Below are 11,226 nucleotides of genomic sequence, written 5' to 3'. Positions count from 1 at the left end.
CAATTCCAGTCCTTGGATACATTTCTTTGTCCCTGTGACCAACTGAAGAAGGAAAAAGCAGGTGACCTGGTATGCAGGCCACAGCATAGCATAGGCAATCAAGATTATGGATGGGATGGGATGAAATTCCATGGCAAGGTCTATGTTTCGGCCTGCTTTCACCCATGAAATATGAAAACTTAAGTGCCTGTGCCTTCAGGTAGCCACATACAGTTCTAGTACACAGGTAACAGCCTTCTTTGACCATTAGCTAAGTTTCCTGCGGCCTAAGAAGTTAAGAGGTTAAATATCTGAAAAGTGCAAGAGAGGCTGTTCCTTTCTAAACCACATACATTATTTAGCCAGTCTCATACTTTGTTGGCTTCATGCTTTGTTTGTTTGTTTGAAAAATATATATATTGTAAATTTAGGGCTTGTCTTCACTGGAAAAATAAGTCTGTCTAATCACCCGGTACTATAGATTGTTAGACTATGAAATGCAATAGTGCTAGCATTCATGTGCATTACAGGCATGAATTCCTCCATGTTTCATTGACAAATGAATAGCCAACACTTTCACATATGCCACTGATCCCAAAGCAAGCAAGCCAGATTTTGACTTTGGGTGTTCTGGAAACTCAGTCAATGAATGCCATAGCTAACCCCAGTGAGGCGAGTTGTCTTAGCAGATTTGCTTCTCTCTTAAGATCTGGTGTAAAAATGAGTCTGACTGACTTCACATATCCCACTGAGCCAAATTGTGATTATTCAATAGGTCATGGTGCCTGACTTCATATTGCAATCTGAGTTGAAACTCTTTTATAGCTTAATGCAATGCGTGAAACCAGCAAACTGGAGGCCCATTGATGTTAGCAACCGTGCACTCCCTAATCACCGTCATTTCCTTCTGTTTTTTTATCTGCAGACACGTAGCTGTAGTTTAACTAAAGTTCAAGTAAATCATTCAACAGGCTATGGAACTCAAGACAGTAATTAGCTGTATAAATACTGCATGCTAAGCTGCAGTGTGATTTCTTTGGTTTTTGGCTAACTGGGTCATGGCCTATTCAACAAACCATGGATAAAACAGGTTTCATGCAATGTATGAACCTAGCTGTTAAAAAAGGGGTGGGGTGGGGTAGGAGCAAGGAAACATAAATGTACTACAGCTATCTCTATGTGTTAGCCATATTGAGTGTTACATCAACTGTCTTTAAAATAAAACCTGAATATAAATATACCTAAACTCACATCTGTTCTTTTCAATCTCACAGACAGGAAAGGGTAAATAAGTAACTTCATTCTGGTAACTTACATGCTAGACTGGAAAGCAATCCCAAGCATTTCCCAATTACCGATTTATCGGGCGTATAACACGCACTTTTTCCCCCCTGAAAATAGGGGGCAAATGATGTATGCGTGTTATACGCCGATATAATGTTAAGAAGCCAGCGGAGGCCGGGCGGTGCGAGCAGAGGGCAAGCGGAGGCCGGGCGGTGAGCGGAGGGCAAGCGGAGGCCGGGCGGTGCGAGCGGAGGCCGGGCGGTGCGAGCAGAGGGCAAGCGGAGGCCGGGCGGTGCGAGCGGAGGGCAAGCGGAGGCCGGGCGGTGCGAGCGGAGGCCGGGCGGTGCGAGCGGAGGGCAAGCGGAGGCCGGGCGGTGCGAGCGGAGGCCGGGCGGTGCGAGCGGAGGGCAAGCGGAGGCCGGGCGGTGCTTCAAAGTTTTTATTTAGAAATTTAATTTTTTTTCCTGAAATTTCCCTCTTAAAATGAAGATGCGTGTTATACGCCTGTGCGTGTTATACGCCGATAAATACGGTAGATTAATTTTCAGTGATGGCATTAGGAACATTTGGTGTGATTATTACTCAAACACAAACAAAAACCTGTCCGCCCCCCTCCCAATCCAAATAGCAAATTAGATTTTAAGTTTATCAAGATTGTCTGAGCTCCAGCTGACAAGCAGAATAAACAGTTCTGGTATACAGCTAAGTCTTCCCTTTCAGGGCAGAAAGAATTTTACATTTTGACAGGTAACTCTTTTTGATATCAGTTATGGCTTGGCTGAAAAACAGGCTATTTGTATTTCAGTTGGGGAAACATGAGACAAAAGTGCCAGACTTGTCTTTTACTTAATTCTGAACTTGTCTGGATCTGCAAAAATGGCTCCCACCCTGTCTTCAAAAGGGGGGGGAAAAAATCCCACCAGAATTTATCCAAAGAGTTCATCCGCTGGTGTCGATTGGTGAAAATAGCCAGAGGGTAAAATACATTCATTGTGTCACTTGAAGTCCCGGATGGTGTCCTGTGGATATAGTTCTATGACGGCTAAAAGAAAATAAAATGTTCGGGTAAATATCTTGAAAGTTTGGCAGCTCTAACAGAGGTACTTTTTAAAAAGTGGAAGAGCTGCTCTATGGTCTCAGAGGGTGGTCTTTGAACCAGAAATCTTTTTACCTCTTTAAAACAACCATCAGGGAAGGTTCAATCAATGGCTTTAATGTTTAGTTCCTGGGGATCAAACTGAAATTCCAATGGTGTGTCTGCTTGATTTACTCTTGCAGCAAGAAGATCATCTGGAGATACCTTGGAAATGGTCTCTGGGCCAAAGGGTGGCAATGTTTGGCTGGCTGGGGAATTCTGGGATTTGAAGTCCATACAACATAGCCAACCAAAGTTGAGCAACACTGCTGTAGGCTGTTCTTGTTGGAAGTTTATTTGGGGGTCCCGACATATTAAAAAAAAAAGAGGAAGAGAAGCTGATCAGAACTTCCCTAGGGCAATTTATTCCATCGGGATGAGCAAATGTTTTGTCTTTTAAGGATTAGTTCAAGACAGCAGTCCCAAAGGTGTAGTTGTTGTACGGGGTGGGTGGGGGTGAGTTAGAACATGGCTTGCTTTGCAACAATGCCGGAGAATTTCATTCCACTTCCTCAGCATCAAGGTTTAGCCGATTGCCCTGCAGAAACGAAAGCGTTGCCCAGTCTGTGCCATGGAGAGTGGAGGACTCTTTCCCAGCCTACACCGAAGTGTTCCTCTGAGCCTGGTAAGTGGGAGAAGCTTGCAGCATATCTGGCAGGCTCTGCCTGGTTGACAATTCTGAGCCGGCTCCGGTTCTTGACAAGGCGGCAGGATACCTCAAGGCCTGTTCATAAGGGGGCGGTAACTGTGAAGAGAAGATCAGGAACACGGTATATTCCCTGCCAACTGAGCCTCACGCTCCATGAAAGAATTAGTAGAGGGGCAACATATTCACCAGCCACTACAACCAAACCTTAGATGGGTGACAAACGGGTGGGTTTCAAATTTTTTAACAACCGGTTCTGTGGGCATGGCTTAGGTGGTGGGCATGGCTTGGCGGTCATGTTATTGGCTGGGTGTGGCCAACTCAATATCACTCACATCGAGGCACGCATCTCCTCGCCTGGCCTCTTATGACTTTGGGGATGCTGCAACAGTCGTAAGTGTGAAAAATGGTCATAAGTCACTTTTTTCAGTGCCATTGTAACTTTGAAGGGTCACTCCACAGACGTTCCTGAGACAGGAAGTCTACTCCTGCCAAGAATGTAATAAGGGTTAACGGAGAGGCAGTTTGTATAAGCAACACCAGAATGTTTCCTTCCTGCTTTCCTTACAGGATTAGGCCAGTAATTTCTTCTAACAACCGGTTCTCCCACCTGCTTAGAATGTTAACAACCGGTTCTAGCGAATAGGTGCGAACTGGTAGAATCCCACCCTGGTGACTAAGGTGGAGACTGAGGCAGACATGAGGAAAACTTCTTACAATTATTGAATGGATTCTATGAAAAAGACTTGTTTGTAAACCCAGGTTTATTGACTTGGGCCCGCACATATTGTGCTAAGCCAAAAGAATTAATGGGCGCAGGTTTGATGCCAGGACCTCAGTACAAGAACAAAACAATATTAGCCTATTTCCACTTCCCAGGATACTCCAGTACAGATCTCGGAGTAGCTGTCTTTGCCAGCACAATTGACTGAGCAGCTGCTGAACTGACATGCCTCAAAAGGTTTCAGGTCATCTCAGAAAGCCTCAACCCGCCCAATGAATTTTTTAAATTTTTTTTTAAAGGCAGTTTTCTGTAATTTGTCTGTGGAAATTCTCAGCCATCCAGGTCATGGTTTTCTGGTCTTCAAAGAAAAACAAGGAAGTCCTAATTGCCTCTTGAAAAAGCACCTTTGGGTTTTCTGTAATTTGTCTCACTTATCATCTGTACCTGCTTTTAACCACCCTGTTTTCAGGGGTGGGTTCCTACCGGTTCGGTCCAGTTCTATAGAACTGGTAGCTCCAAAGAGCAGCTGACACCAAACCAGTTCGCTGGGATGAGGTTTTGGTCTGTTGTTTGGCCTACCCGCCTGTCCGGGCTCTAGGCTGTCCTTTAGTGGCTGCGTTTTCCTTCTCAGCTGCTTTTCCGCGGCACAGTTGAGTGCCTCTCATCAGCTGGAGAAGGTAAATGCTTGCCGGAGATGGTAGTGCACACACATGTGCAGTGCACATTTGATGCACATGCGCACACTCCCGAACCGGTTGTTATGCCTGTCAGATCCCACCCCTGCCTGTCTCCCCACCCAAATTGCACTCCAATTTAAATCCTGCATTAATGTAGAGACTCTGAAAAAGTGAGCTGTAGTTCACAAAATTTGAATAAGATGGGTTAGTCTGAAAAGAGTTCTCCTGACTGTTGGTTACTACAAGCTAACCAATTCTCTTAAAATAAGCCAGACCTTTTTCAACATGTTTTGTGCAGACCCACTCATTATGTCTAATAATCCATGGTTTGTGGTGTGAAGCAATGGGTGAACTCAGCCTTTGCACTGTTATACAAGAACAGTGCAAATGTCATGCCCCTGTTAGAATCTGACTCCGAGGGAGAGGAGGAACAGCTGACAGGGAGTAACAGTGTGGCTCCGGAGGTTGTGGAGTAAACTGGGGAACGGCACAGGCCGGCTGGGCATTCAGAGGAAGACCCAGGCCCATCCCCTCTTCATCCTAGGGCACGCAGGGAGGAGCTTATCCCTAGGATAAGGGAGAAACGTGGCGTGGTCTACGGGGGAGGAAAGGGCCTTGATTCCCTTCATGGGCTGCAGCTGTGAGAACTGTTTAAAAGGACAAACTGTGCATGGGCCAGTGCTGGAAGCAAAGTGTGAAAATATTTCTAATTTGTCAGTTCTTATCTGAGTTCTGGTGTCCTTCCCAGTGTGTGTATTTTGATATCTGTGGACGTCTTCAAGCCCTTATCCTGCCTTGTCTCATTAATTGCTTCAGTGTGGTTTGTGTTGTTTTTTATTTATAATTTATATGTATTTTGAGTATGTATGGAAGTTCTTCCTTTTCGCAACTGTTGGGGGTGTGTGTGTTTTCCTGTCAATGATAATTGGACCTTGGAAGCCAAGTTGAAGAAATTAAAGGGACTTCACCTGTTTTTGTGACTTGGTTGCTTTTGTATCCCACCCTGGGTCATCACAGCAAACCAGCGCAATGACATTCTGCGTTCTTCCTTCTGATGTAGCTTTCATTTCCATTTCTTTGGTCAGTTCTCTTTAGAACAGAGGCCTATAGTCGCCCTATCGGCTTCTTTACAGGTAGTCCTCAACCTACAACAGTTCATTTAATGACCATTGGGAAGTGACAATGGCACTGAAAAAAGTGACGTATGACCATTTTCCACATTTATGACCATTGCAGCACCCTCAGGGTCATGTGACTTTCATTTGGATGCTTGACAACTGGATCATATTTATGACAGTTGCAGTGTCGCAGGATCCCCTTTTGCAACCTTCTGACAAGCGAAGTCAATGGGGAAACCACGTTCACTTAACAACCATGTTACCAAATCAACAACCGCAGTGATTCACTTGACAACCGTGGCAAGAAAAGTCGTAAAATGGGGCAAAACTCACTTAACAAATTTCTCAGCAACATAAATTTTGGCCTCAATTGTGGTCATAAGTTGAGGACTACCTGTTACTTCTTTGTAACCTTTAAAATAAATCATTCTTTTCTCTTTCTTTTTCTATTTTATCTTTTCACTATTTACTTTTCACTATTTACTGGTTTATTTTATTTTACTTTTTTTAGTACGTTAGAAATTTTTCAATAAAAATAACGATACGATGTAATTGTAATAAGTCACTCTTACCAGTAACAGGAAGGAAAGATGTGGAGGAGGAACTGGTTGGTCCTATATATTTCAAGCACTGGAAGTGCATATTTCTTATGTGTGAAGTGGGTGTTTGTAAACACGCCAAATGTTTCAAAGAAAATTGTGATAGAATTTTTCTTTAGTTGTTGCAATTAAATTACCAAGCAGCTGAGCAAGTGATACACTGTGCTGAAGCCAATGAAGTAAACTGCAAAGCAGGGCAATACGATAAACATCCAGCTTGCAAAGAAGCTTGTCTATAGTCTTCTATTGGCATGTAAATGTTGTGTTTAAACACCTGTTAGGTCAACTAGGATTGTCATCCAATGCTTTAATTATACCTAAGCTGAGTAATACCAGAACATTTCCAAAATGCTCAGGACAATCATTCTGAACTCCAAATGTCATGTTTTGTACCAGTAGCTGTACTAGACAGTGTTTTGTAACATTTTAGATTCAAAACATTTTGCACACCACCAGTTGCTGGAAGAAGCAAGATTCGTGTTTTTTTCCTATTTTAATTTCTCACACTACTATTATAAGGCATAGTAAAGACCCTGATGTCATGAATGGGTTAGAGTACTGGGTAAAGAGCAGTCAGAATACACGTCACAGGTGACCTACTGACAAGTTGAGACCCCAGCAATACAGTCCATCTCTAGCTTTTCCTACCTTGCCTCAAAAACACACTAGAAATACTACTTTCTTCTTCCAGGATCCCTTATCTGTATTATACTAATAGAAATACGAACTTATAGACTTATATACCACTTCACAGTGCTTTACAGCCCCTCTTGAAGGGGTTTACAGAGTCAGCATTTTGCCCCCAACAATCTGAGTCCTCATTTTACCGACCTTGGAAGGATGGAAGGCTGAGTCAACCTTGAGCCTGATGAGACTTGAACTGCTGGCAGCCAGCAGTCAGCAGAATTAGCCAGCAGTACTGCATTCTAACCACTGCGACACCGCGGCTCTTTTTAAAATGATCCCTTATCAATAGTAATATTTGTTTTATCTACATCTCACTTTTCCTTCAGAGACGTAAGAAGACATATAAAGGATTCTCTTTTTCTACTTTCTCCACAATCACCTTGTGAGATTGGGTGGCTGTGTGTGTGTGTGTGTGTGTGTGAGAGAGAGAGAGAGAGAGAGAGAGAGAGAGAGAGAGAGAGAGAGAGAGAGACTAGTCAAAAATCACTAAGCGAACTTCTATGGCTAAAGGTAACCCTAACCTGACAAACACCTGAACCACTCCACCACTCTTTCAATTTCTTGCATAGGTAAGTTCTTGTTCCAAACTCCAAACAGCTGTTTTGAATGGGGGCTGAAGGAGTCTCACCTGTCTGCCTATGACAGGGGTGTCAAACTGCATTTTTTCAAGGGCTGGATCAGCATTGTGGTTCTCCCTGGGCCAGCCGGGGGAGGGAGGGAGGAGATGGGACAGACGCTTCCTGCAGCACCCTGCCAGCCAAAACTTTGCCCCGTTTTGGCCAGCAAAGTGCTACAAGGGGCCATCCAGGCCGAAAATGGAGTGAGGGGGTTGTACGCGCCCCTACGCGCCCCATTTTTGCTAGCAGAGGCACTGCGGTCCTTTGCTATTTCCAAGCTGGCCCCGCAGGCCAGATTTAAGCACCCAGCGGGCCGGATTACTCAAGTTTGACATCCCTGGCCTATGACATGGCATAAGCCAAGCTGTATCCTGCATACAAACCTCAAGGTTGGAAGTCTCAACAGGTGTCAACTGGACTCGCTTTTAAATAACTGAGAAAGAACTACAATAAAAGCAAATGGCATTCTGTGTCAAGGAAAACCCAATGCAATTACACATTTATCACGGTTTTTCTTGATTTAGGATAGGTTGGGGATCTGGAATATCAAAATAAGGGAACAGAATGGATTTTGAAAAATGGATAAATCACTCCCTTTTGCATGGATGAATGAAGAAGATGGAGCTGTCCAGATGATGGACTACAGGTTGCATCATCTGCTATTGCTAGCCATGTCAACTCGACCTGACAGGAGTTAATCATCTAGCAAGCTCTGAAGAGTCACAAATTCCCTTTCTGTACATTGGTGAGTGAGTGGCTGCAAGCTGAGAGGAGCCACATGTTCAGGGACAATTTTGCTTGTAGAAAATGTATTTCAGGTTCCACGTCCTTGAGGTAAAATGATCACAAGTAAAAGTGGGACTGCAAATTTAATGTGGACCCACTTGGTTTACTTCGAATTACATATCTTTTAGCTTGAAATCTTAACAAGGCAGGGAAAAGCCAAGTTGAAAAAAAGGCACCAATTATTTCAGATATCCAGAGAGTTCCCAAGGAATACTAGATCAAGATGAGGAGAACAACCAACAATGCTAGAATCTTCATGGCCTGTTGCCCTGCCCAAGGGTGTGAGAGAAGCTGCAGACAAAGCCATATGCCTCTATTGAAACCCGCAGGGCTACATTCACCACGAACCAACCCACCCATTTATGGTTTTAAATGGACAGATCTCTCATGCACGATTGCCTCTTTGTCCCCTGTAGCTCCTTGCAGAAGACAGAAAGATTATTTTTCAAAAGATACAAAGATGAATCATTAACCAGAAAGAATATAAACAAGTGACAAGCACTGGAGATTCCTGGAACACTCTGTTCCTTCCTCTAAGATTTAAAACAAAAAAAAAAGGGGGAAAAAATGGAGCAGAGTCCCAAGTTATCTCAATAAAAAGGGCTTAGAACACATTCTATAAACACTTCATCAGGGTGAATAATTTTATGGAACCAGATATAAGAGAGATATTTTTCATCCCGAGAGACCATTTCTCCCAATTGCTTACCTCTGGAGAGACTTCTGCCCATAATCCAAATCTATCAGCAATCATCTGGTGGATTTCCCGCTGCCGATCCTTTTTTCGTACACTCTCATAGCTTGGCAGGTGAGGCTGCTCCCACTGTGGAAGCTGATAGCTACTGGGGCTTCCAACACAGAACAATTCATCTCCCTAGGCAGGCAAAGGAACAAAGGTCATCTTTCAAAAGTTTCCTAGGTTTACAAGACATTTTTGCCTACGTTTAGGGTGCATCAACATTAGGTTTATACTGCTTATTATCAAACAGATACAAGGTCAGAACTGGGGCTAATGTAACTCTTGTTCTCTTCTTTTCAGAGTCTATAAACCAGCCTAATCCATTAAACTAAGCAAGTATTCAGAGTACTCCAACACTATGCAGCAAGAAGATTGGTACTAATTTATGAGACCGAAGCATTTTTCTTTCCATACAGGTGGCCCTCGACTTGTGACCACAATCGAGCTCAAAATTTCTGCTGCTAGGTGAGAGAGTGGTTAAATTAACTTTGCCCCACTTTACGACCTTTCTCACCACCGTTATTAAGTGAATCGCTGCAGTTGTTAACTTAGTAACATGGTTGTAAGGCGGAATCCGGCTTCTTCACTGATTGCCAAAGGGGATCGCATGACCCTAGGACGTTGCAGCCCTCATAAATAGGAGCCAGTTGCCAAGGGTTCAAATTTTAATCACGTAACTGGCGGAGGTTCTGCACTGAATATAAAAAATGGTCTTAGGCAGGGGTGGGATTCAAATTTCTTAACAACCGGTTCTACGGCCATGGCCTAATTTGTGGGTGTGTCTTGGTGGTCATGTGACTAGGTAGGTGTGGCTTGCTGACTGGGCATGGCTTGGTGGTCATGTGACTGGCTGGGCGTCGCTTGTATGTAAATATTATAAATATTTATATAAATATTGATTTTTTTTTAATAAAAAAGAGCAACTTTTACGCAAAATCAGGCAAAGCAGGCAGGTAGATTGAGTTGCTCACAGAATCACAGATTCACTTAGAGATCTATGATTCTGCAATCTGCTACCTGAGTCTGCACTGAAAAGTAGAAGCTTCAGTCCTAAGGAAGGTTCAGCTCTGCTTTTAGATTAGCTAGAAAGCAAGAAATCCAACTATTTTCCTGCTGGCACAGCAGAATAGCTGATGATCAGGGGGGAAAAGGAAAAATAGCAACTTACCAAACCCAGGCAAGTTTGATGGTGTGCATGCCAGGTAAGGAGTGAGTGGGCAGGGAGGGGAGGGACCAGACAGTGGCGCGATTTGCCTGTACTCTTAACTGGGCAGAATCATAACAACCGGTTCTATAGAACCGGACCAACCAGGGAGAATCCCACCCCTGGTATTAGGTCACTTTTTTCAGCACTGCTGTAACTTCAAACTATCACTAAACAAACGGTTGTAAGTTGAGGACTACTTGTACACCAGCTATACGTTGCCATCTTTCTGTAAGGATTAAAAAACTCAGAATTTTAAAAAAATTTACGGTGGCAAATAATGATCAGCTTCGGGGAAGCAAGGAAGAAGATTTAGAGCCAATCTTTTCCATGCGCATCCAATAACATTATTCCTGATCTGTGTTTCATCTGACTGCAGGGAAAGAATACATGTGCATGGAAGACTTCATGTGGGGGAAGAGGGGGTGGGGGGTGGGGGGGAAACAGGGTGGCATTCGGGCAATGACAGATAGTCCTTGACTTACGACCATTTTGTCCAGCAACCATTTGCAATTAGGATTGCGCTGAGCAAATGGTGGCTACAACCAGTTCTCGGAGCTCTGACCATCCCAGCACCCTTATGGTCCCATGATCGTGATCTCAATAATTGTCAACTGATTCAAACTGACAATTAGTTTCAACACCCCACAATCACATGATTGCCATTTGCAACCTTCTGTGCTGGCTTTACCAGTAAATCAATGGGGAAGCCGGCAAAGAAGCTGGTGTACGTCTTACCCACCCACATATCTTCCCCCAAGTTTCTTGGTGCCAGCCACTCCTGCATCTCCCTGCACCCTTCTTGAGCCTCCTACTGTACTCCTGCACGTACACTCCAACCTTTGCCGTGCTTCCCTTGTAGCCTCACTGCCCCACATCCTTGCGTTCTGTCTCCAACCCTCAGTGTATCTTCCTTGCACACCCCCATGCATTCTCCTTGAGCTTCACCTCCCTCTCACCCTTGTGTACCTCTGCACACCCTCACAGGTCCTCACCATGCCTCCCTCACATCCTTTGTGTACCCTCACTGA

At 44.1% G+C, this 11,226-nt stretch overlaps 1 protein-coding gene across 2 annotated transcripts in view; it reads right to left on the bottom strand.

The window, feature by feature from the left end:
* Positions 1-1,964: 1,964 nt before the first annotated feature.
* LOC148132190 (uncharacterized) overlaps positions 1,965-11,226 on the bottom strand; it is a 31,958-nt gene continuing 22,696 nt past the window's right edge. For both annotated transcript variants that reach the window (XM_087955854.1, XM_087955855.1), the window contains exons 4-5: positions 8,962-9,126; positions 1,965-3,143 (exon numbers count right to left, since the gene is read on the bottom strand). In XM_087955854.1, the coding sequence (XP_087811980.1) occupies positions 2,997-3,143; positions 8,962-9,126 (312 nt within the window). In that variant the 3' untranslated portion in view covers positions 1,965-2,996. The remainder of the gene's footprint in view (positions 3,144-8,961; positions 9,127-11,226) is intronic.

Source organism: Notechis scutatus, chromosome 2, assembly GCF_049901735.1.
Source record: "Notechis scutatus isolate UNSWTSFEM ecotype Mainland chromosome 2, rNotScu1.2, whole genome shotgun sequence".
In the NCBI taxonomy this organism is placed as follows: Eukaryota; Metazoa; Chordata; class Lepidosauria; order Squamata; family Elapidae; genus Notechis; species Notechis scutatus.
This window is presented reverse-complemented; position numbering and strand designations above follow the sequence as displayed.